The 25,882-nt window shown below is 40.5% G+C and overlaps 1 protein-coding gene, 1 non-coding gene and 1 pseudogene across 3 annotated transcripts in view; 1 reads left to right on the top strand and 2 right to left on the bottom strand.

Annotated features, from left to right (window-relative positions):
- Positions 1-25,882, top strand: part of Ift80 (intraflagellar transport 80) — a 166,211-nt gene that overhangs the window by 9,262 nt on the left and 131,067 nt on the right. For both annotated transcript variants that reach the window (XM_045161163.1, XM_004652385.2), the window contains exons 2-3: positions 18,275-18,362; positions 23,991-24,212. In XM_045161163.1, coding sequence (XP_045017098.1) covers positions 18,326-18,362; positions 23,991-24,212 — 259 coding nt within the window. In that variant the 5' untranslated portion in view covers positions 18,275-18,325. The remainder of the gene's footprint in view (positions 1-18,274; positions 18,363-23,990; positions 24,213-25,882) is intronic.
- LOC123453406 lies at positions 1,590-1,696 on the bottom strand. Its single transcript, XR_006632799.1, has one exon. It is a non-coding gene; the product is annotated as a U6 spliceosomal RNA (small nuclear RNA).
- On the bottom strand, positions 7,179-7,289 carry LOC123453356 (annotated as a pseudogene).

Here is a 25,882-nt window from a genome sequence, read left to right as displayed (position 1 = left end):
TATATGACATATTACATTTATCAATTTGCATATGTTGAACCATCCCTGCATCCCTGGGATAAAGCCAACTCAGGGTGAATAATCTTCTTGATATATTCTTGTATTCTGTTTGCCAATATTTTGTTCAGAATTTTTGCACCTATGTTCATGAGGGAGATTGGTCTGTAATTTTCTTTTTTGTTCTATCTTTGCCTGGTTTTGGTATGAGAGTGATGCTGGCTTCATAGAAGGAGTTTGGTAGAATTCCTTCCTTTTCTCTTTTATAGATAAGTTTGAGAAGCATTGGTATTAGTTCTTTCATGAAGGTCTGGTAAAGTTCGCCAGTGAATCTATCTGGGCCTGGGCTTTGTTTTAGTTGGGAGACTTTTTATAAACTGCTTAGATCTCTGTCCTTGTTATATGTTTATTTAAATGGTTTATCTCATCTTGATTTAATTTTGGTGGGTCATATGAATCAAGTAAATCATTCATTTCTTTCACGTTTTTCAAACTTAGAAGCATATATATTCTTAAAGTATGTCCTTATAATTGTCTGAATTTCTTTGTTATCTGTTGTAATGGTGCATTTTTCATCTCTAATTTTATTAATTTTTGTCTCTTCTCTCTTCTGATCAGATTTATAAGGGCTTACCAATCTTGTTTATCCTTTCACAGAACCACCTCTTTGTTTCATTGATTCTTTGGATTTTTTTTTTTTCTATTTCATTAATTTCTGTCCTAATCTTTATGATTTCTTCTTGTCTACTGCTTTTTGGTTTGCCTTGTTCTTCTTTTTCCAAGATGAAGCATTATGTTGTTTATTTGTGAACTCTCTAATTTCTTAATATAGGCACTTACTTATAGCTATAAATTTCCCTCTTCATACTGCCCTCATTGTGTTCCAAAGGTTTTGGTATATTGTATTATCATCATCATTTGATTCTATGAATTTATTGATTTCCTTTTTGATTTCTTCAGTGACCCACTGATCATTCAGTAGTATACTGTTTAATCTCCATGAATTTATGTATGCTGTGCAGCTTTTCTTGTTGCTAATTTGCAGTTTAATCCCATTGTGGTCAGATAGAGTACAAGGGATTATTTCAGTTTTCCTATATTTGTGGAGATTTGCTTTGTGTCCTAATACATGGACTATTTTAGAGAATGTTCCATGTGCTGCTGAGAAAAATGTATATTGTGCAGCATTTGGATGGAAAGTTCTGTAGATACCTGTTAGGTCCATTTGTTCTATGACATCATTTAATCCAGATGTCTTTCTGTTTATTTTTGCTGGGATGACCTGTCAATCGATGAGAGTGTGGTATTGAAGTCTCCCACTACAATTGTGTTTGATGTTATCTGTGACGCTAAGTCTGACAGTGTTTGTTTGATGAAAGTGGAGCCCCCATGTTAGGTGCATATATGTTTAGGATTGTAATGTCCAACTGCTGGAGAGTTCCTTTAATCAGTATAAAATGACCTTCTTTAGCTTTCCTCACTAATGTTGGTTTGAAGTGTATCCTGTCAGATTCTAGGATAGCAACCCCTGCTTGTTTCCTAGGCCCATGTGCTTGAAATACCATTTTCCATCCTTTCACCCTAAGGTGGTGTAAAATATGGAATGCTTCACAAATTTACATGTCTCCCTTGCTCAAGGACCATGCTAATTTTCTCTGTATTGTTCCAATTTTAGTATATGTGGTGCTGAAGCAAGCACTTGTTAAGTGTTTTTATCCCTGCAATGAAAAGGTAACTACAACACGGGGAATTTACTTTCATGAGTGGGTCTTTAACCTGGAGTTTGAGGATGTGTTGGTAAGTGGGTAGGATTGAGTTCCTAACTATCCTGAATTTATATATAAAATTCTATGTTTGTGTTTTTTCTTGGAGGATTAGTTTTCCTATAATTTTCAATTGTGGTCCTTATCCCTCACAATAATGATGAACCACTAGTTGATTTGACTGCCTTCTAAATGTATTAATTCTGCAACTTTCATGTTGAGAATGGCTAGCTTTCTATTTTTCTTTCTTTTTTGTTTTCAAACCCTTCTATAACTCAGGGCCTAGCATATTAAAGCATTCATATGTTTGCTTAATGAATGAATTTATATTATTGCTCTAAAATCTATTGTACATCTTGGCTTTGAGGTACATAGTTAGGTCAATGACTTTCAGAAAGGGCTTGAGAGGACTTATACCCATAGGTATAAGGTTGGAGTTGAAGAACTAGTTGAGGTATCTCATGTCTAAAATTACAGCACCTGGAACATGAGGCAGGAAGATTACCATGAGTATGGTGCTACATAGTGAGTTGCACGCCAGTCAAGGCAACATAATGAGACCCTGTCAAAAACAAAAGAAAACAAAAAAAAAAACACAAAAAACAAAGCCAGAACAACAATAATAATTAAAAAAAACCCACAAAACCAATTTCTGGGATATCTTAAAGGGAAAGAGATCAGTCATGACTTTAGCTAGACTGTTAACTGTGCAGTGCTCCATGGGCAGTAAGAAATGTTTCCACAATAGAAAGCAAAATTCTAAGTCATTTTGGAGAAAATACTGATTTTGTAGATTCTTATGGTAATGAGTATAAACCTTTAAAGACTGACAGGCACTGTTCTTTGTGAATCCTTGGATTAGTGGACTGACAGGCACTGCTCTTTGTTTATTCTTAAATTAGTGAGGAGGTGATAGGAAGAAAACAAGGCACAGATAAGTCTTAGTTCTACTGCCTTGGATGATCATTGTTAATTTGGAAGATCTTTTTTTTATTTTCCCTCAAGGTAGTGTCTTGCTCTAGCCCAGGCTGACCTGGAATTCACTATGTAGTCTCAGGGTGGCCTTGAACTCACGGCAGTCCTACCTCTGCCTCCCAAGTGCTGGTATTAAAAGTGTGTGCCACCACGCCTGGCAATTTGGAAGGCCTTAATGGCTGATGTGAAAGAAATGCAGTTTCAGTAAATCAGCTTACTGAGAGAGCCTTTCATTTAATTTAACCTAACCATGCCCCACCCAGAACAAATGGTTTCTTCTCTTTTATTTTATTTTTTTTTTGGTTTTCCAAGATAGGGTTTCACTGTAGTCCAGGCTGACTACATAGTCACTACATAGTCTCAAGGTGGCCTTGAACTCATGGTGATCCTCCTACCTTTGCCTCTGGAATACTGGGATTAAAGGCGTGTGCCACCATGCCCAGCTGTTTCTTCTCTTTTCTGTGGATGAGTTGTTTTGTTTTGTTTTGTTTTGAGACAGGGTCTTATGTAACCCAGGCTGGCCTTGAACTCCAGATACTTCTGCTTCAGAACTTCCTGAAACCCTAGTGTTATAGGCAGGCATCACTATGTCTGGCAGAATAAGTATTTAAAAAATTTTTTTAGGGATGGAGAGATTGCTCAGCAGTTAAGACATTTGCCTGCAAAAGCCTGATGACCCAAGTTTGATTCCCCAATACCCATGTAAAGCCATATGCACAACTTGGCTTTGTGTCTAGAATTCATTTTCAGTGGCTAGAGGCCCTAGCATGTCCATTCTCTCTCTCTGCCTCTTTATCTCTCTCTCTCATAAATAATTTTTTTAAAATTTCAGTGTGTGTGTGAGAGAGAAGGGGACAGGGCACTTTGTGCATCTGGCTGTATGTGGGCATTGGGGAATTGAACCCCAGCTAGTAGGCTTTGCAAGCAAGTGCCTTTAACTGCTAAGCCATTTCCCTAGCCTGAGAATAAATATGTTTGAAACAGCCTTGAACCAGGTTGCATAAGGAAGAAGATACTCTTAGCATACAACTTCAGAGTAGACTTATCAAGTTGGTTCTTGCCTTTTCATCTTGTTTTGAGGGAGGTTCTCTTGTTCACTATTCAGTTTGCAAGCTTCTAGGAAATTCTCCTCTTTCTACTTCCCTTCTTGCAGAAGGTCCACTGGATTATAGAAGGCCAACCAACTTCCCACTTTTTATGTGGGGACTAGGGATCTGTACTGAAGTACTCAGAGTTGCTTGACAAGCCTTTACTCACTGAGCCATCTTCCCAGCTTCCAAAGTATAATTTTTGTAAGGTATTAGAAGCCCAAGAAATGACTTTTGGTTGATTGCTGCATATACTCTAGATACTTTCTCACAAAATTAACAGATACTAATTATAAAGAGAAACTGGTCTATCTGGGAAAGACTGGCTTATAGTCATAACCCAACCATAACAGTTACAATCTTAGAAAAGTATCACCATATTTCATCTTCCTTGTCTAAAATGATGTACTGACAATCCTTATCTGCAACTTCATACAGTCTGAGAAGGGAAGCCTTTAATATCTGTATATACTGCAAATTTGTCTCCTCTCCCCTGCCTCTATTCTGCCGAGGGCCCTCCTTAGTGGGGGTATCAGTAGTCACTGTGGGGTCATGGATGCTCATTTCAGTCCCTGTGGGGAGAACAATAATTCACAGTACAGCTTCCCACTCTGTGGCTCTTAACATTTTCTGCCTGTCCTTAGCAGTGTTCCCTGAGCCTTGGTAGGAATGTTCTACGTCTCCTTTAATGCTGAGCTCTCAGTAACCTCTAACTTTCTGCTTTTTTTTTTTTGGTTTTTCGAGGTAGGGTCTCACTCTGGTCCAGGCTGACCTGGAATTAACTCTGTAGTCTCAGGGTGGCCTTGAACTCATGGCGATCCTCCTACCTCTGCCTCCCGAGTGCTGGGATTAAAGGCGTGCGCCACCACGCCCGGCTAACTTTCTGCTTTTTAAATTTAGTTTGTTTTGTTGTTTTGTTTCAAGGTAGGTTCTAGCCCAGGCTGACTAAGAACTCACTCTGTAGTCCCAGGCTGCCCTTGAATTCACAGTGATACTCCTACCTGTGCCTTCCAAATGCTGGGATTAAAAATGTGCTACTACCACATGGTGCTCCCAATTTTCTGCTTTGATGAGCTTTGGGTCTCCTCAGTATTTACTGCCATTCCCCTTGGAGGAAGTTCTCAGGTTGTCTGTGAGAGCAGCATTCATATTTAATCTACTTCCTCTGTAATGCTTCTTGAGCCCTGACAAATGTGATAGAGATGACTTGTCTTGTGCTAGGCAGTAGGCTTTCTCTTATCTTTATTCTGGTGGGTCTTGGGTCTTCCCAGTATTCACCAACTGTAAAAAGCAGTTTCTCTAGACAAGAATTGCGAGTACCATGCATCAGTGGTAATAAACATAGACACTTAGAAGATGAGTTTTTGATGGGCATAACCTCTCCTTTTAGCCAAATAACAGTGGAAGGTTCCCTCTAAGGTTTATGACTTTCCAACGTTTTACTTGGTTCTAGTACCTATCATGAATTCCCTCCCACTGAGTAGTCCTCAAATCCAAACAGATAATTGATTACCTACATAGCTTGTGTGCCAGCATTGTACCAATAGGTATATCTTGCCTGGCTGGTCAGTTTTGTAGCTTGCAGGAGCTACTGCTTATTGATGCTGTTGGTGACCCTCATCTCCCAGCAGCTCACATACTGCTTTCCAGCACTATTTACAGCTAGATAACAGAGAGCTGACTTCCATCTCAGTTCTAGCATGATCTCTCAGTGTCCTACAACACTAGTTTGTGGTGCTTCAGCAATAGGTCTTACTTACCAATGTGGCTAACCAAGTGCTTTTGTGATTTCCTAAATTGTTTTCAGGGCCTAATGGGCCTCTCTGACCAAGATCTCACTTGGCAGTGTGTGTGTGTGGGGGGGGGGGTTGGTAGGAGATAAACCAATTCTGATACTGGAATTTACCGTCAATGGTCTGTGGTTTTATGGTACAGATTTCTCCACCCCTCAGTGCACTTCCATTCAAACCACCTCCTTCCCTGCCTCTTCTAGGGCTTTTTTTTTCTTCCCCAATTTACTTGAGAGGGAAAGAGAGAGAGAGGCAGATAGAGAGGGAGAATGACCATGCCAAGGCCTTTAGCCATTGTCAATTAACTCCAGGTATATGCACCACCTTGTGTATCTGGCTTATGTGGGTACTAGAGAATCAAACGTAGGTCCTTTGGCTTTATAGGCAAGCGCCTTAACCGCTAAGTCATCTCTCCAGCTCCATAACTCTTTCTCTCTTTTTAAGAAAATATTTTATTTTTATTTATTCATTTGACAGAGAATGAGAGAGCGGGTATGCCAGGGCCTCCAACCGCTGCAGACAAACTCCAGACATGTGTGCCCCCTTGTGCATCTGGCTAACATGAGTCCTGGGAAATTGAACCTGGGTCCTTTGGCTTTGCAGGCATACGCTTTAACCGCTAAGCCATCTCTCCAGCCCCATAACTCTCTCTTTTTCTAAAAAAATATTTTATTTTTATTTATTCATTTCAGAGAGAGAGAGGGAGAGGGAGAGAATGGGCATGCCAGGGCCTCTAGATGCTGCAGAAAAACTCCAGATGCGTGTGCCCACTTGTGCATCTGGGTAATGTGGGTCCTGGGGAATCGAACCTCAGTCCTTTGGCTTTGCAGGCAAATGGCTTAATCGCTAAGCTTTCCCTCCAGCCTCATAAGTCTCTTTTTAAAAGAGTGCTAAAGGGCTGAAGAGATGGCTTAGCCATTAAAGCGCTTGCCTACAAATCGTAAGGACTCATGTTTGACTTTCCAGGTCCCATGGAAGCCAGATGCACAGTGATGCAAGTGCATGATGCTGCACATGAGCACAAGGGGTCACGTATGTCTGGCTAGAGGCCTTGGAACTCCAACTCTCTTTCTGTCTCTCTCTCTCTCTCACGCACACACATAAAAAGAAAGGACAGTTTATTAGGCTTGCCTCAAAAAAAAAGAGAGTTATATCTTTTAATTAGCTAACGAGAAGGTAGTTTTTTTTAAAAAAATTTTTAATTAACATTTTCCATGATTATAAAAAATATCCCATGGTAATTCCCTCCCTCCCCACCCCCACACTTTCCCCTTTGAAATTCCATTCTCCATCATATTACCTCCCCATTACAATCAATGTACTTACATATATGCAATATCAACCTACTAAGTATCCTCCTCCGAGAAGGTAGGTTTTTAAAAATGTTTTATTTATTCATTTATTTGAGGGGTCAGGCAGGCAGAGAGAGAGAGAGAGAGAGAGAGAGAGAATGGGTGCATCAGGGCCTCCAGCCACATGTACCACCTTGTGCAACTGGCTTTATGTGGGTACTGGGGAACTGAACCTGGGTCTTTGGCTTTGCAGGCAAGGGCTTTACGGCTAAGCCAGCTCTCTAGCCCAAGAGATAGGTTTTTATAGTGCTGATCCACAATATTCTACACAGAGAAACTTCTCTAGTAATGAACTATAGAAATGATCCCAGAAAGTATAGTCTTAAGCCTTATTTTTCTTTTTAACATTTGAAAAGTAAAATTATGTATATAGTTGTGTGTGCATGGAGTGGATGCTTGTCATTCCAGCCCTGGGAGGCTGAGGCAGGAGGATATCATGTTCAAAGTCAGTTTGAGTTATATACAAGATCCCATGTAAAAAAATAAGTCAAATTTTACTTCATAGGAAGAAATAAAAATAAATTCAAAGAGAAAAATTAGAATTACAATTAAAATTCTCCTTTGTAGTTTTTTAAGTGCCTTAAGTGTTGTCATAATTGCAATAATGTATGTTTTGTATACCTTCTAAAAGATTTCAAAATGCTTAAAATTACACTTACAAGTAAATGTTGAAAAAGCTTATATAATCAATGACAACAAATTTTGCTTGAAAGTGCCATAATCAAACTTAATTCTTGTATGCTAATTAAAAATGTGAAATATAATCCCAGGTCTTGGGAGGCAGAGGTAGTAGGATCGCCATGAGTTTGAAGCCACCCTGAGACTACACAGTGAATTCTAGGTCAGCCTGGGCTAGAATGAGACCCTACCTTGAAAATCCCCCCCCAAAGCAAAATAAAAATAAAGAAATTATAATTTTAAATATTTTAATAAACTAAGAAATTAATTAATAAACGTGGATTTATTTAAATAATGTTTAAACATTTAGAAAATATTGTTCAGAATGAATAAGTTAGACTGAGACATAGCAAAGATAGGAATGAATTTCTTTCTTGATAATAAAGTCCCTGAAGGATGAAGCTTAGTGGCCTAACATGATTGAGGCCCTGGATTTAGTCCCTAATATGGAAAAAAGTAAGTTAAGTTTTCTAATTTGTTAATCATAGTGGATCTTTTACCTGGCTTATCACAGAAAATGTGGACCAAAACAAAACAAAGGACCTTGGGAAGTTAGAAAATGGAGCAGTTGTTTTTGGGAAATACCACTTTGAAAGATTTTTTTTTTTTAATTCTTTGTATGTTGAATTTATGGAACGATATATTCTGTGGGCAGAAGCAGTAGAAAATATAGCCCAGGAGTAAAAATAGGATGAGATAACTGGACTACTAGCCTCCAGTAATGGCACATGCCTATAACCCCAGCACTTTGAAGTGGATTTTGACTTTACAGTCATACTTGGCCACTTAGAAACCCTGTCTCAAAATAAAGTAAAAAAGGAACACTGAAAAGAGATTTTTATTTATTTATTTATTTTTGAGGTAGAACACTGTAGCCCTGGCTGACCTGGAATTCACTATGTAGTCTCAGGGTGGCCTCGAACTTATGGTGATCCACCTACCTCTGCCTCCCTAGTGCTGGGAGTGTGCTCCACTATGCCCAGTGAGTTTTTTCTTTTTAAACATATATGTATATATGTATATATATATGTAATATATGCATGTTTGTGTGCAGATGTATGTACCCCATACATAACATGTGAGTTCCCTAGCGATTCTCCAATACCTGTTTTCCACAGGCCTGGGGTTATAGGCATGCATGGGGAATTGAATTCAGGCCTTCTTAGGTCCACATGCTTATACAGTGAGCACTCTTACCTGCTGAGCCATCTCTGCATGGTTATAAGTATATAAAAAAGCTAGTACCAGACCAGTAATATTGAATGATTGACATTTTTTAGGATGTGTTGCAGTCCGGTTCACATTGTTGTTAGAAATCACCCAACCAAGAGCAGCTTCTGGGAAAAAGAGATTTATTTTGGCTTACAGGCTTGAGGGGAAGCCCCACGATGGCAGGGGAAAACGATGGCATGAGCAGAGGGTGGACATCACCCCCTGGCCAACATAAGGTGGACTACAGCAACAGGAGGGTGTGCCAAACACTGGCATGGGGAAACTGGCTATAAAGCCCATAAGCCCACCCCCAATAATACACTCCCTCCAGGAGGCCTTAATTCCCAAATATCCATCAGCTGGGAACCTAGCATTCAGAACACCTAGGTTTATGGGGGACACCTGAATCAAACCACCACATTCCGCCCCTGGCCCCCATAAACTGATATCCATACATGATGTAAAATACAATGCATTCAGTCTGACTTTAAAAGTCCCCATAGTTTTTATCAATTCCAATGATGTTCATACATCCCCATAGTTCAAGATCTTTTAAGTGAGCCTAATACCAAAAAATAACCTCAAAAAACCCATAATGGCACAGAATAAATATTCACACTACAAAAGATGGCATTGGGCATAGCAAAGAAACATTCAACCAATACAAGACTTAAAACAACCAGGGCAAATATCAAACTTTGTAGCTTCAAGTCCAGCAACTCTAACCAGTGGCAAATCTTCAAGTCCGATTATTCTAACCAGCAACAAGTCTCTGGCATTCCCATTCCGCCCCTCCAGCTAGGCTACTCACAGTCCTGGAAAACTTCATTGGGGCCGGCAGCTCCTTGGCAGCCATCTATCTCATGGTCCTGGCATCTCCACTGGGTCTCCACTGCAAGCCATGCTTCATCCTCATGGCCCCATGGGGTCTCTATGCAGGCAACCAGCAAACCTGCTTCACACTGCCCATGGCCATTTCCAAAACACAAGACCGTGTTGCAAACTCAATGATCCTCTTTCCAGCATTTCTTATACTCCACGATACCAGGTAGGGTGCCAATTTGTTAATCCAGCGGGGAATAAAGCAGACTTTGAAGAACAGGACTCCTTGAGCACTCAGGCCCCTTCAAAAGAGTCTACATTCTTCTTGTTGCCCCAGCGCAGGTCAGCTAGCCCAGTCTCAAAGGTTGTTATCTCTCAGTTGCAGCTGAACGGGCAGCAGTTCACCCAAAGATTTTCCTTTCTGTGCCATATCCCTCTGCACACACCAGTTCATTTCTACGCTAAGCAACCCTGCACAACTTCTCAGGACATGGGCACAAGAGCAAGCTTCTCACACAAACTGCTAGCCCAGTCCAGGCACAGCTCTTTCTCACCCTCATAAGCCAAACCTCACAGTCCATAGTTCTTACTGCATTCAGGTCTTAGAGCTCAGACCAGAATAGTCCATTAAGCTGTACTTACAGCACTGCAAGGCATCTCTTAGGCCAAGGTTTCAACTCCTTCCACTTTCCTCTTGAAAATCAGCTACAAAAGGCTGAAGCCACATAGTCAGGTGTCTAGCAGCAATCCCACTCCTTGGTACCACTTTACTGTTGCAGTCCGGTTCGCATTGCTGGTAGAAATCACCCAACCAAGATTAGCTTCTGGGAAAAAGAGGTTTATTTTGGCTTATAGGCTTGAGGGGAAGCTTCACGATGGCAGGGAAAAACGATGGCATGAGCAGAGGGTGGACATCACCCCCTGGCCAACGTAAGGTGGAACACAGCAACAGGAGGGTGTGCCAAACACTGGCATGGGGAAACTGGCTATAAAGCCCATAAGCCCACCCCCAATAATACACTCCCTCCAGGAGGCATTCATTCCCAAATATCCATCAGCTGGGAACCTAGCATTCAGAACATCTAGGTTTATGGGGGACACCTGAATCAAACCACCACAGAATGTAAAAAGAATTTATAGTAATGTCTAAACTAAGCCCCCTGAGATTACACATGTCAGAAAACTCAATCCAAATATTCTTGAGAAAGAAATATTATCTCCCATAACTAAAAGTCATGTGACCAGGCCTAGTGTGATAGATTAGTGGTAGACCACTTGCCTAGCACACAGAAGGCCTTGAGTTCCATCTCTAGCACCATACAGCCCAGAGTTTGGTTTCTTTCTTGCCTTATATTCCACTGTGGTTTGTTCAGGCTTCACCTGGTGGTCTTGAATTCCTCCAGGATTTCTCTTCTCTGTTGTAAGTGTAGTCATTATAGCTGACAGTCCTCTAAAATTAAAGACCAAGGATAAGGAGGCTTTTTTGTCCCATCTTTTATTTGAACAGAAAGTCCTATGCTGCTTATAAAGCAGTCACTATGCAGAAATTGTTTGCTTAACTCTGGGCTCATTCTGGCTCTATTCTTGCCTCCCTGACTTAAAGTGAGAAGTGACTGTCTAGTCCACAGATAAAGGAATGAATATCTACTGTGTGACAAGAACCACAGTTTTCACTTTAAATTCATGACAGTTATGAAGTGATGACTATGTGTCCAGTACTCTATTGGACATTTTACATAATTTATCTCATATCTAATGAATTTAGTTATTATTAGGCACATTTTACATGTGTAAGAAAACCAAGTACAGAGATGGTTGAGTACTTAAAGATACTTAGTTGCAAAGCCTGCTGGCCCGAGTTCAATTCCCCAGTACCCATGTAAAGCCAAATGCACAAAGTGTTGCATGCATCTGGAGGTTGTTTGCAGGTGGACTTGGTGGGTCCATTCTCTCTCTTTTTTTTTTGTTGTCGTCATTTTTTTTTCACCTGTTATACAGGTCTTGTGTAGGTAGTGTTGGCTGCTGTGAGGTCATGAATATCGAGACCACTTTGTGTCTGGAAGACAGCATTGTAAGCAGTCCTCCCTTCCTTTAGTTCTTACAGTCTTTCTGCCACCTCTTTCGTAATGGTCTCTGAACTTTTGAGGTTGTATAGAGATATCTCACTTGATGCTGAGCACGCCGCTGTCACTTCTCAGCACTATGGTGAATCAACATAGGACTTAAAAAAATTCTTTATTTATTTGAGGTGGGGCGCAGAGAAAGAAAGAGGCAGAGTAGGCATGCTGGGACCTCTAGCCATTTCAGATGAAATCCAGACACATAAGCCACCTTCTGCATCTGGCTTACATGGGTCCTGGGGAATTGAACCTGGGTCCTTAGGCTTTGCAGGCAAATGCCATGACCACTGGGCAATCTCTCCAGCCCAAAATAGAACTTAAAATTTTTTTTGTTCATTTTTACTTATTTATTTGAGAGTGACAGATAAGAGACAGAGAGAGAGAGAGAGAGAGAGAGAGAGAGAGAGAGAAAGAGAGAGAGAGAGAGAGAGAATGAGAATGAGAATGAGAATGAGAATGGGCACGGCAGGGCCTGCAGCCACTGCAAATGAACTCCAGACACATGTGCTCTCTTCTGCATCTGACTAATGTGGGTCCTGGGAAACCAAGCCTTGAACCACGGTCCTTAGGCTTCACAGGCAAGCGCTTAACTGCTAAGCTATCTCTCCAGTCCCCCAAAATAGAACTTTTTTTTTTTTTTCATTTTTCAAGGTAGGGTCGCACTCTGGCCCAGGCTGACCTGGAATTCACTATGGAGTCTCAGGGTGGCCTCGAACTCACAGCGACCCTCCTACCTCTGCCTCCCAAGTACTGGGATTAAAGGTGTGTGCCACCATGCCCGGCTCAAAAATAGAACTTAAAAATTTTTTTTTGTTTATTTTTATTTATTTATTTGAGAGCAACAGACAGAGAGAGAAAGAGGCAGATAGAGAAAGAGAGAGGGAATGGGCGCGCCAGGGCCTCCAGCCACTGCAAATGAACTCCAGATATGGGTGCCCCCTTGTGCATCTGGCTAACGTTGTACCTGGGGAATTGAGCCTTGAACTGGGATCCTTAGGCTTCACAGGCAAGCGCCTAACTGCTAAGCCATCTCTGCAGCCCCAAAATAGAACTTTTAATACAGCCACTTATAATGTTCCTGTCTTCTTTTCATTAACTGGCCATTCCACTTACCTATTGAGATTTAGTGTTCTACTTTCGGCTTTAAATTTGCTTCATCAGCAAATCCTGTGGACTAGTCTTTCCAAATATATTCAGAATATGACCACACCACATGTAGTACTGCTTTCCTCATCCTTTCTGGTCCAAACTGCATTCATGTTCCTTCTGTACTTCTGAAATTCTGTATGTTCTTCCTGCATCCAGCCTGATTCACCTTTCCTCCTGACCATGTTTTTATGTATACCGTCTACAGTGATCTTTTTTAACACAAGTCAGATGAATTTACCCAAGCAAAGTACAAGGCAAATAAGTAAAAAAAAAAAAAGTAGGCTATATCATAGCATTTTCTTTGCTCACAATCTTCCCCTAGATTCTCAGTCCATTCAGAAGAAAAACTGAAGCTTGTGCTGTGAATTTTCCTAGTTTCCTGCTTACCCCTTCACTCTCTCTGTTTTAACCAGCCTGACCTCCACTGAGGAAAGCCTCAGGGGAATGGGGAGCAGAAGAGGAGACATCCTGAAGGGAATATGAACAAATTGCAGTATGTTCAAATATTAAAGTTATAAATTGAAATAAAAAAAGATCTGAAGGTACTAGGGACAGAAAGAAAAGTTCTGGCCCTACTGCAGTAGTAGAGGGAAGGCATAAGTATGGCTTTTGATCATGATGGAAGGTCTGAGAAGTGACTGGATTTGGAGTGTATTTTGGTGGCTAGTCTGTGAGGTTTTTCATTTGTTTTTTGAGACAGGGTCTTGCTCTATCCTGGGCCAGTCTTGAACTCTGACTTCCTTGCCTCTGCCTACTAAGTGTGAGATTACAAATGTGTGCCCCCACACATGACACTGTCCCATTTGGCTAACATATTTTTCTCTCTCAGTACTCATAACTGTTGACCTATTCTGGACTAAAGACAGTTTTTAAGTGATTTTTAGTATTTAAAAAAAACCCAAAACACCTTGATCCTCGAAATGCTTGGTAGGTATGTCAGCGACTTGGGTAGATTCAGGAGGAGCTGTAGAAGCTGTTCCAGGCTTGACCAATTTTCTTCAAATTACATTATGTCATTTTTCCTTACTGCTGTGTAGAATTCCATTGTGTAGATATACCATATCTTAATTATCCATTCGTCTAGTGATGGACATCTGGATTGATTCCAGCTCTTGGCTATTATGAATTGAACAGCTATAAACATGGTTGAGCTGAGCCGTGGAGCTTTTAGGGTACATGCCCTGTAAAGAAATAACTAGGTCTGTTGGTAACTCTATCATTTTTTTAGAAGCTCCATATTGCTTTACAAAGTGGTTGTACCATCTTACATTCCCACCAACAGTGGATGAGGGTTCCTATTTCTCCACATCCTCACCAACATTTATTTTCATTGGATGATGATGATGACGATGATGATTTTGGTGTTTGGAGGTAGGGTCTTACTCTAGCCCAGGCTGACCTGGAATTCACTATGTAGCCTCAGGGTGGCCCAGAACTCATGGAGATCCTCCTACTTCTGCCTCCTGAGTGCTGGAATTAAAGGCTTGTGCCACCATGCCTGGCTCATTGGATTTTTTGATGTTTGCCATCCTTACTGGGATAAGGTGGAACCCCGTAGTAGTTTTAATTTGCATTTCCCTGATGATTAGGGATGACGAACATTTCCTTAGGTTTGTGTTTGCCATTTGTATTTCTTCCTCGGTGAACTGCCTGTCTAGTTCCTTGCCCCATTTTGTGAGTGGGTTGGGAGGGTGGGGAGGGAGGAAAGAGTAAGGAAGGGAGGGAGGTACACAAAACTGGACCCAAAAGGCAATGGTACCATAAAACTGTATGTCCTAAAAGACAGACCAAGTGGATGAACCTCCACCAGGTTCTTAGAGGGAACAGCAGATTCACAAGGCCCTGGAGAGGATGTGACAAAAACTGTTCATTATCTCCTCCTATTTCTGCTTCTCTCTCTCTCACTCACTCCCCACTCCTTCCCTCCCTTTTCTCTCTCTATCTCTTTCATGTCACTTATCTGGTTCTTCCTTCTCTTCATGGGCACTGACCTGCAACTCCTGGTACCAGTAGGTGGATATCATCCACAATGAGTTTTTGATCACAGAGACCTACAGTGTTTCCCAAAAGAAGACAGATTTATGTCAGAGTGCTTGAGGACCCACCATGGGTTAGTGGTAAGATCCTACTGCTGAAGACACCATACACTGTTGATATGTATGATGGAGCAACATGGCTGGAAGCTGGAAGAGAGTCAGTCCCCAGACAGTTAGCGTGTCTAGTGCCGGAAGGTGCTACATGAGTGAATGGAGGATAAAGACCAATATCTGTCCAAGCAACACATGGTCTAACTTAGCAGCAAACAACCTGACATGATGCCCATACAAGTGCAATAGTGGCACATAGCCATGTTGGGAAACCAACTGCTCTCAATTTGGCTAACTGATCTGCTCAGTGGAACAGAACTCATAGCTGGAGCTGGGAAACAAGTCAGAACCATATCCAAAGATGAACCCGCTCTTCACTAAACTGTCTCTAAAAACCAATGATTAACACATCTACTTGGTGCTAACTTTACTCTCCGTTGGAGAATCTTCTTCTTTTTTTCAGATAGACACAGATCCTAAGGAGAGAACCACCCCATCATACCTCAAAAGGGCCCCAGCTGAAACTAAGAGTAATGGCAAAACAAGCAAGGGTGCTGTTTTCTTGGTGAACCAGAAGCCAGCACAGCGGTGAAGGAGGGTAGACACAGAGAACACTCAACCCCTACCAAACCAGATATACAGAGACACAGAGGCTCCCAAGATCTCAACACAGAAGCAGACCTAATATGAACCCAACATGGCTCAGGGAAATTTGTGGAAGAGGGGGTGGAAAGAGTGTCAGAGCCATACATTGGGTCAGGACACACAGAGACATTTCCTCTTACCCAAAACTAAAGGCTAACCCCACAGTGCATGACCCATGTACCCCAACAAGGAGGGTCCTGGTTGGGGGGGGGGGAGGACAGAGATGAGGCTAACAATAGTACCAACTTGAATGTATTCACTGACTACAGAAATAAAAAAAAATAAATTAAAAAAAGTCCTTGATACCACTATCCCATCTGCCACCTGTGTAAAGTTGCAAAATTATCTCTGTTCTGGGAACTTTCTATTAGCTACTCCACCCTACCTCCCCAGTATCACTGGTTAGTCAGACCCTTTGTGTATTAGTTCCTTCTCTGGTTTCTGTGACCACATACCTGACAAAAAGCAACTTAATTTCTTCCTCCTCCACTTCCTTCTCCCCATTCTTCTTCCTCTTCCTTCTCTTTCTCCTCCTCCTCTTCCTCTTCTTCTTCCTCCTTTTTTTTTTTTTTTTTTTTTTGAGGCAGGGTCTCACTCTAGCCCAGTATGACCTAAACTCACTGTAGCCCAGGCTGTGCTTGAACTGACAGTGATCCTCTGACCTCAGCCTCATGCTGGGATTAAAGGCATGAGCAACATGTCTGACCAATTTAATTTCCTACTCCAACAAAGTTGAAAATTGAAATTAACTTTCACTGTCATTGACCAGTGCTTTTGGGTAGATACAAATACCATAGTGTAGCATTCAAACTATTTTCATTTCCCCAGATGGCCTATTCGCTAATGTTACTTTTAAAAAACAATATTTTATTCATTTATTTAAGAGAGGGGGGAGGGAGGGAGGGAGAGAAAAGAGGGAGGGAGGGAGAGAATGGGCACACCAGAATCTCCAGCCACTGCAAACAAACTCCAGATGCATGTGCCATCTGTGTATCTGTCTGACTTACATGGGTACTGGAGAATTGAACCTGAGTCCTTAGGCTTCACAGGCAAGTGCCTTAACCACTAAGCCATCTCTCCAGCCCCTAATGTTACTTTTCTTTATTATTTAGTACTGTTTGTATGTATGCAGATGATCTCAGCTAAATGGGGTGTATGGAAGCACTCTTTCTGAGGGAGGGAGGCTCTTCCCAGTGTTAAGACTTTTGCCTTCTCTGCCCCTTGGCACTCTATTTCTGAATGGCTGATCTCTTACAAAAAAAAAAGCATATTGCTTTTACTACATAAGGGCAATTACACCTTCTTCTGGCAAGGAGATGTCCTAATTTTATGAATTTCAGCAGTTCAGGGTTTTCTGATATAGAGTACATTATGCTTATACCACAAAGCTTTTAATTTTCTGGTTATAATATTAATTAAACATACACACACACATATTTACCAAGTATGTTTGTTATTTCTAAGCAATAATTTTTCTCCAATATTCTTTGTATTCCTTATAATATGAATAAATTTGAATAATTATGAAGAGGTAGGTCTTTATTACCCTTTTTCCTCCTTCATAGTTGGAGGTCTGATGGAAGGCTGGAAGGAATTTTGAGAAAGCTGGAGAGCTTCTCAGGAACAGAGTTGACTTGTTCCCCTAGTAGATTGCATTCTCTTTGTGGTTGTGTCACATATTGTTTCATACTTTTGAAGTGTAAGAGAAATCATCTTAGAGTTAGAAAAGACAGAAGTGAAGACTGCTATATTTATATCTTGCTTATCTTAAAGACCTCTTGAATTCAGGGGAATGAGAAACTATCTCAGTGAGGCCTGTTGAATTTTTATCTGTGGTCAGCACCTCCTTTGATGTAGGTAGCAATAATTTTCACTTTGGCAAAGAGACTTTTCTCCCTTTAATTGCGTCTTTATTTGATTTTTTTAATAAGTTTCTTTAGTGGTACTGTTCAGAATGAATTCTCTAAATATAAATTGAACTCAGGCAGTTCATGGTTTTCTTGACCTGGATCTTTTAATGATATGATTATTTAGGGAGTGCTGTTAGTTTTTATTTTTATGTTTTCATTTGACTGTTTACTTTTATATATATATATATTATGAATGTTTACTTTTTATTCACATTGCTAAGATGGTAGTTGTAACAGTGAGGTAATTTGTTTCCTTACAATAGAATATAAGCCCAAGACTGGGTTGCTAGTCTACTGTCAGATTATTTCCATGTAGATGTTAAAAAGATGTAGTTTAGGCCTTCATCAGGCAGTAGGAATTAACTGATATCCATGAGACAGGATCAGTGTTGATCATTTGGTTTGAAAGTAGTATGATCTTTTCATTTGGATTCAGGACAGCCTTAGAAATTCTTTAACCAACTAGATTTAGTGGTCCAGAACAGGGGGGGCTGTGTTAGGCAGGATATGGAGAACCCCAAGACCCCCTCTCCACTCCTGGTTATGACTGACATACTCACTAGTTGTCTTCCTATTTGTTACCAGAATATTGAAGGTGTTGTGGTGCTTCATGGGATGTAAAGGTTTGTGTACCTCTGTGTGTACATTTGTTAATGCTGATAGTTTCTTTCCTTTTATCTTTACAGTGAATAGAATACAATCAAGTGGCATTTTAAATTTTTGCTGGAGGTGAAGACATGAGACTGAAGATATCGCTTTTGAAAGAACCAAAACATATCCTTTTAATACTTTTAAATCTTATTTCAATGAATTTAATATAATACTGATAAAGGGTTTCTTCTTTTGTTTTGTTTTTTTGAGGTAAGGGTCTCACTGTAGCTCAGATGACCTGAGTGCTAGGATTAAAGGCATGTACCACAACACCTGGCTTTGGTTTTCTTCTTTTTATTCTGCTTAAAGAGTGGGCTTTCTTTTTTCAATGTCTTGAGTGGTAGTTTATAATTAAATTGTTTTCAACATATTCAAGATTATATGCTGCAGATATTTCCCAAAGTAAACTGTTTGCTCTAAGTCTTATTTTCAAAAAATTAAAAAATTATTATTGATATTTTTGTTACTCTATTTAAGTATCATACTTAAGTGTTTAAAAAATTGTCTTGCTTAGAGTAGTGGTATCTTAAAAGGAAGCTTTTTTTTTCACTTTTAAAAAATATTTATTTATTTGCCAGGAGGGGGGAGAGGGAGGGGGGGGGGAGGAGGGAGGGAGGGAGGGAGAGACAGACAGACAGACAGACAGACAGACAGACAGACAGACAGGGAGAGAGAGAATAGTTACACCAGGGTCTCTAGCCACTGCAAACAAACTGCAAATACATGCACCACTTTGTACATCTGGCTTTACTTGGGTACTGTGGAATCTAACCTGGGTCAATAGGCTTTACAGGCAAGTGCCTTAACTGCTGAACTATCTCTCTAGCCTGGAAGCTTTTATTTTTAATCCAGATAATTTGTAAGTGTGATCTGATCTAATACCTATGTGCTTATTGAGTTTTGCTCCATTTCCTTGCCCTCGTGATAAAGTAGAGATATGAGTGATAAGGCCTTTATTATTGCATGAGATAAGGAGGCAGTTTATTAATGTCTCTGTAAAACCCTATATTTTGTCATCAAGAGTCCTCCAGCCTTGCTTTTTTTATTTTAAATTTATTTACTTATTTGAGAAAGGGAGGGAGGGGCAGAGTGAATGGGCATGCCAGGGTCTCCAGCTACCACAAATGAACTACAGACGTATGTGCTACCTTGTGAATATGGCTTATGTGAGTACTGGTGAATTGAACCGGGGTCCTTAGGCTTTGCAGGCAAATGCCTTAACCATTAAGTCATCTTTCCAGCCTTGTTGTCTGTTTTTCTTTTAACCTAAAAATCACCCCTCCTTTTTCTTTTTTTTTAATTTATTTTTTAAGCCCTTGGGGTCATTTATTTATATACAAGGAAGAGAGACAGAAAAAGAGAAAGAAGGAGGGAGGGAGGGAGGAAGGGAGGGAAGAAGAGCGAGAGAGATGGGCACACCAGGGTCTCTTGCCTCTGCAAAGGAACTCCAGATCTATGCATGATCCTGTGTGTCCAGTTTCATGAGGGTCCTGGGGAAATGAACCAGGGCTCTCAGGCCTTGCAAGCAAGTGCCTTTAACCTCTGAGCCATTTCTCCAGCCCTTTCATTTATTTATTTGAAAGAGTAAGAGGGAGTGAGAGAGTACCACATCCCTGTTCTGCTGTAAATGAACTCCAGATGAATGTGCTACTTTATGCATCTGGCTTTATGTGGGTGCTAGGAAATCGAACCCAGGTGGTTAGCCTTTCCAAGCATGTGCCTTTAACCATTGGGCCGTTTCCCCAGCACTTTTCAGACTTTCTGGTCCAGCAGTTCTCTCACTTCTCTGTTTAGTCAACCTAGTAGTTTGACAATCACAACATAGACAAGGATAAGCTCATGTTTTTGGTTTGTGGTGTGTGTGTGTTTTCTGTAGGTTTTGGATACATTGTCAGGTGACAGACAGCAGTTTTATAGGAGCAGTATTTTTTTATTTTTGGTTTTTCGAGGTAGGGTCTCACTCTAGCCCAGGCTGATCTGGAATTCACTATGGAGCCTCAGGGTGGCCTTGAACTCCCGGTGATTCTCCTACCTCTGCCTCCTGAGTACTGAGATTAAAGGCATGCGCCACCACGCCCAGCTACAGGAGCAGTATTTTTAGTTATGCTCTAGTGGTTCTTTGATTTATACTGTGTTTTGACTCATAGCATTCCAGTGCCACCCATTACCTATTTGAGAAGTGGCTCATCTTTTTGAATTTTGCTTAATCTATCATATTTTTAAACAATTAAAAAGATGTTAGAGCATTTCCTAATAATTATGCCATCCATTGTCTCATTCTATTTCTTTGGAGAAAGTTTGATTGCCCAGATAAGCCAATAAGAGAAAAGAGAAGAATGTGGAAGGATTATGTAATAGCAGGAGAATAAACTACCCAACTAGATTGCTCTGGCAGTTTAGAAATACAAATGTAGGGCTGGAGAGATGGGTCTGAAGTTAAAGGTGCTTTCTTGCAAAGTCTAGTGGCCTGGGTTCAATTCCCCCTTACCCACGTAAAGCCAGATGCCCAAAGTAGTGCATGTGTTTGGAGTTTGTTTGCAGTGGCAGGAGGCCCTGGTGAGCCCATATTTACTCTCTTTCTATCTCTCATAAATAAATAAAAATATTTAAATAAAAGAAATGCAAGAAATACAATGTAAACAAGAAAAAACATCCTGTGTCAAAGACAACCTAAATAATTCTTTAGATACACAGTGCCACTAGGCTACACAACTTGTTTGTAAGCAATCTCTTTAACTGCTGAGCCATCTCCCCAGCAGACAACTTATTTAGATGAAGGACATGGAGGCTACTTTAGTATTTGCACTTATGTAGAAATACTTGTGATTGGGGCTGGGGAATGGCTCAGTGGTTAAAGGTGCTTGGTTACAAAGCCTGGGGTTCCGTTCCCCAACTACTTACATAAAACCAGAAGGACATTCATTTGCAGCAGCAAGACCTTGGTATGCCCTCCTCCCCTCGCACAAATAATTAAGTTAAAAAGATACGCCAGGTGTGGTGGCACATGCCTTTAATCCCGGTGGCACAGCACTCAGGAGGCAGAGGTAAGAGGATTGCTGTGAGTTTGAGGCCACCCTGAGACGACATAGTGAATTCCAGGTCAGCCTGGACTAGAGTGAGACCCTACCTTGAAAAAGAAAAAGATGAAGCCAAGTGTGGTGGGGCACACCTTTAATCTCAGCACTTGGGAGGCAGAGGTAGGAGGATCACTGTGAGTTTGAGGCCAGCTTCATACTACCAAGTGAGTTCCAGGTCAGTCTGGGCTACAATGAGACCCAACCTCAAAAAAAATATATATATATGTGTGTGTGTGTGTGTGTGTGTGTGTGTGTTTGTATGAATGAATGAGACTAAAAATTGGGTTAAATAAAAACTTTTAAGTTATTTTTCATTTATCTACACTTTTTTTTTTTTTTTTTTTGGTTTTTCGAGATAGGATCTTACTTTAGCCCAGGCTGACCTGGGATTCCCTACATAGTCTTAGGTTGGCTTGGAACTCATAGCAATCCTCCTGCCTCAGCCTCCAGAGTGCTGGGATTAAAGACATGCATCACCACACCCAGCTGTCTACACATTTTAATAGTATAGTGTATTGTAGTAGAGTTACTTTTTGACCTTGAGGTAAAAAAAAATTGTTAATTAATAATAAAAAACTAAGGGCTGGGGATATAGCCAGTATACACAGGGCCCTGAGCTTGATCCTAGAGCCACAACATAAAAACAAACACAAATAAAACATAGGAACTAAAATGAAGTGTAGAAAATAAAAACAAAATTTTAGTTTCAAGCAATGTTTTCCCCTTAGGTAAGAACTGTTATTATATGTGTGATTTAAGGAGGTATTTTATTATTAGATTTTAGTCTTTTTAAAAAAACTGGTGAGGGCTGGAGAGATGGCTTAGCGGTTAAGCGCTTGTCTGTGAAGCCTAAGGACCCCGGTTCGAGGCTCGGTTCCCCAGGTCCCACGTTAGCCAGATGCATAAGGGGGCGCACGCGTCTGGAGTTCGTTTGCAGAGGCTGGAAGCCCTGGCTCGCCCATTCTCTCTCTCTCCCTCTATCTGTTTTTCTCTCTGTGTCTGTTGCTCTCAAATAGATAGATAAATAAATAATTGAAAAAAAAACTGATGAAAATGATACATGCTAATAACATAAATGATAGATATGTACATCATAAGTATAAACATCAGCTGGGCGTGGTGGCACATGCCTTTAATCCCAGTACTTGGGTGGCAGAGGTAGGAGGATCGCCTTGAGTTTGAGGCCACCCTGAGACTACATAGTTAATTCCAGGTCAGCCTGAGCCAGAGTGAGACCCTACCACAAAAAAAAAAAAAAAAAAAAAACGAAACAAGCAAAAAATTTACAATGTTAAGTATAAATAAATATCTATTTAGTATAGATAATTTTCTACATTTGATGGATTGTTTCTTTTGTGTATGTTTTGGCTTTGTTTAAGGAATATTTTATGACACAAGTTTTAAATTATTTTGTAATCAAATCTTTTTTCTCATCATCTGGCTTTCTTATTTGCTTTCCATTTTGTTTTGCTAGTTGCTTAATTTCTTCTCTGGAAAAATATTAAAGCCATATAATGAAAAATTCATTTAGAAGCTTGAAAACATTTATTTCGCTTATTAAAATTAATTTGTTTTTAAAATATTTTATTTATTTATTTGAGAGATAGAAAGAGGCAGAACCAAAAATGAACCCAACATGGCTCAGGGAAATTTTGCAGAAGAGGGGGCGGAAAGAATGTCAGAGTCACATGTTGGGTCATGATATGCAGAGACATTTATCATACCAATAACTATGGGCTAACTCCACAATGTACGAGCCATTTACATCAACAAGGAGGGGCCATTGGGAGGGGCTAGGTCATGGATGAGCCTAAACAGTGGTACCAAACTGCTGTATTTGCTGAAAAGAAAACTAATAAATTAAAAAAGAAAGAAAGAAGGAAAGAGGCAGAAAGAAGGAGAGAGAGGGGAGGGAATGGGCGCTCCAGGGCCTCATCCTTTGGCTTTGCAGGCAAATGCCTTAACTGCTAAGCCATCTCTCCAGCCCCATTTATTTCACGTTTTAAAGGACTTTTTATTTATTTGAGAGAGAGAGAGAAAGAGGCAGATAGAAAGATAGAGAATGGGCACACCAGGGCCTTCAGCGGATGCAAACAAACTCCAGGTGCATGTGCCACCTTGTGCATCTGGCTTATGTGGGTCCTGAGTCAAACCTGGGTCCTTTGGCTTTTCAGGCAAGTGTCTTAACTGTAAGCCATTTTTCTAGCCCTAAAAAGACTTAAAAAATATTTATTCATTTGAGAGAGTGAGAGAGAGAAAAAAAAAGGCACGCTAGAGTCTCTAGCCACTGTAACCGAACTCCAGATGCATGTACCACCGTGTGCATCTGACTTTATGTGTGTACTGGGAAATTGAATCTAGGTCCTTTGGCTTTGCAGGCAAGCACCTTAACTGCTAAGCCATCTCTCCAGCCCAAGAAACAATGCACACAGGATTGCTTTTTGTGTGTGTGTGTGTTTGAGGTAGGGTCTCACTGTAGCCCAGGCTGACCTAGAATTCATTATGTAGTCTCAGGCTAGCCTTGATCTCACACCTACTTCTGCCTCCTGATTGCAGTGATTAAAGGCATACTCTACCATGCCTGGCTTATTTCACTTTTATAGTCAATGTCTTGAATTATTTTATTAATACTTAAGAGTTCTGTGTACTTTATACCTCCTTAACATGGTATCACATCAAGAACTAGTAAGCTGTGTGGGCTGGACAACTGCTGAGGAGCTGTATTCATGTAGTGACGATCACCAGATAGTCAAGTGGAACTTGTTAACCAGTGAAACAAGTCAAATTGTAAAGCTTCCTGATGATATCTACCCCATTGATCTTCACTGGTTTCCAAAAAGCTTAGGTGTAAAGAAACAAACTCAAGCAGAAAGCTTTGTTCTCACAAGTTCTGATGGTAAGTTTCTAATGAATGTTGTATGTGCATCTGTATATCTTAAAGTGTATTAGAATGATTTATGCTTTAAGTTCTATAAAACTGATACTTTCATCTGCCATTTATTTATTTTATTTTTCTTTCTTAATTTTTTTTGTGTATTTTCATTTATTTATTTGAGAGTGACAGTCAGAGAAAAGAGGCAGAGAGAGAGAGAGAATGGGCGCGCCAGGGCCTCCAGCCACTGCAAGCGAACTCCAGATGCATGTGCCCCCTTGTGCATCTGGCTAACGTGGGTCCTGGGGAATCGAGCCTTGAACCGCGGTCCTTAGGCTTTGTAGACAAGCACTCAACCGCTAAGCCATCTCTCCAGCCCCCATTTATTTTTTGTATAATCTTGATAATTTGAAGAATACAGTCTATTATATTATAGACTGTCCTTTAACTTGTATTGGTTTGATGTCTTCTAATATTAGATTCAGTTTACCTGAGACACCAGATTAAGAGATTCTTGGTGTTGATTTGGCCCATTATTGGTGAAGTTAACTCTCATTATTTGATATTGCCATTACTTGCTTATTAATTAAGATCATCTATTTGACACTGCTATTTTCCCCTTTTAATAACTTGTTTGTGAGAGATTATTTTGGGGACTATATAAAAGTGTTCTCTTCCTCAGACTTTCTCTTGCTCTCTTAGCATCTATTGACACTTCTTGTCTAAATCATTTATTACCAAAATGGTTGCCAGACAATGACATTGTATCTCTATATCCTGTCCATGTTTGCTGTAAGAACTTTTGACTGTCCCATGCCCATTTATATTGTTTTTATGTCAGGTTAGACTTATAAGTGATTATTTTATTTTATTACTCTCGTTTCTCAGTCTTGATTTAATAATTGTCCCATGTTTGGCTAGTGGGAGCCCCATCAGTGGAGCCAGCTACTTGGATCTCCCCTGCCTGTCCCCCATCACTACTTTGGTACATGCCCTCATCATTTTTGAATACTTCCTTGCTGACATAAGTTGTTCCAAGTTTGTCTTTTTTTTAAGGTTTAGAGAGAATTTATTAGACTAAGAGAAGGAACGAGGTGGGTGTGGTGGCATACACCTTTAATCAGCACTCAGGAGGCAGACATAGGAGAATGGCTTTGAATTCAAGGCCAGCCTGAGACTACATAGTGAATTCCAGGTCAGCCTGGGCTAGAGCGAGACCCTGCCTTGAAAAACCAAAAAGAAAGAGAGAGAGAAGGAAAGAGGGTCTGGAGAGATAGCTTAGCAGTTAATGAACTTGCCTGCAAAGCCCAAGGACCATGTTTGATTTCCCAGTACCCATATAAGCCAGATGCACAGGGTGGCACATGTGTCTGGAGTTTGTCTATAGTGGCTGGAGGCTCTGGTGTGCCCATTCTCTCTTCTCTCAAATAAATAGGCATAAAGAATATATTAAAAAGAAGCAATTAAAGGCTGGAGGGATGGCTTGGCGGTTAAGACGTTTGCCTGCAAAGCTAAAGGACCCTGGTTTGATTCTCTAGGACCCATGTCAGCCAGATATACAAGGTGGCACATGCATCTGGAGTTCGTTTGCAGTGGCTGGAGGCTCTGGAGCACACATTCTCTCTCTTTCTCTCTTTGACTCTCTCAAATAAAAATAAAAAAAAAAATCTTTTTAAAAAAAGTAATTAAGGGCT

The sequence above is a fragment of the Jaculus jaculus genome, chromosome 11 (genome assembly GCF_020740685.1).
Source record: "Jaculus jaculus isolate mJacJac1 chromosome 11, mJacJac1.mat.Y.cur, whole genome shotgun sequence".
Classification (NCBI taxonomy): Eukaryota; Metazoa; Chordata; class Mammalia; order Rodentia; family Dipodidae; genus Jaculus; species Jaculus jaculus.
The sequence above is the reverse complement of the archived record's forward strand: the minus strand, read 5'-3'. Positions and strand labels throughout refer to the sequence as shown.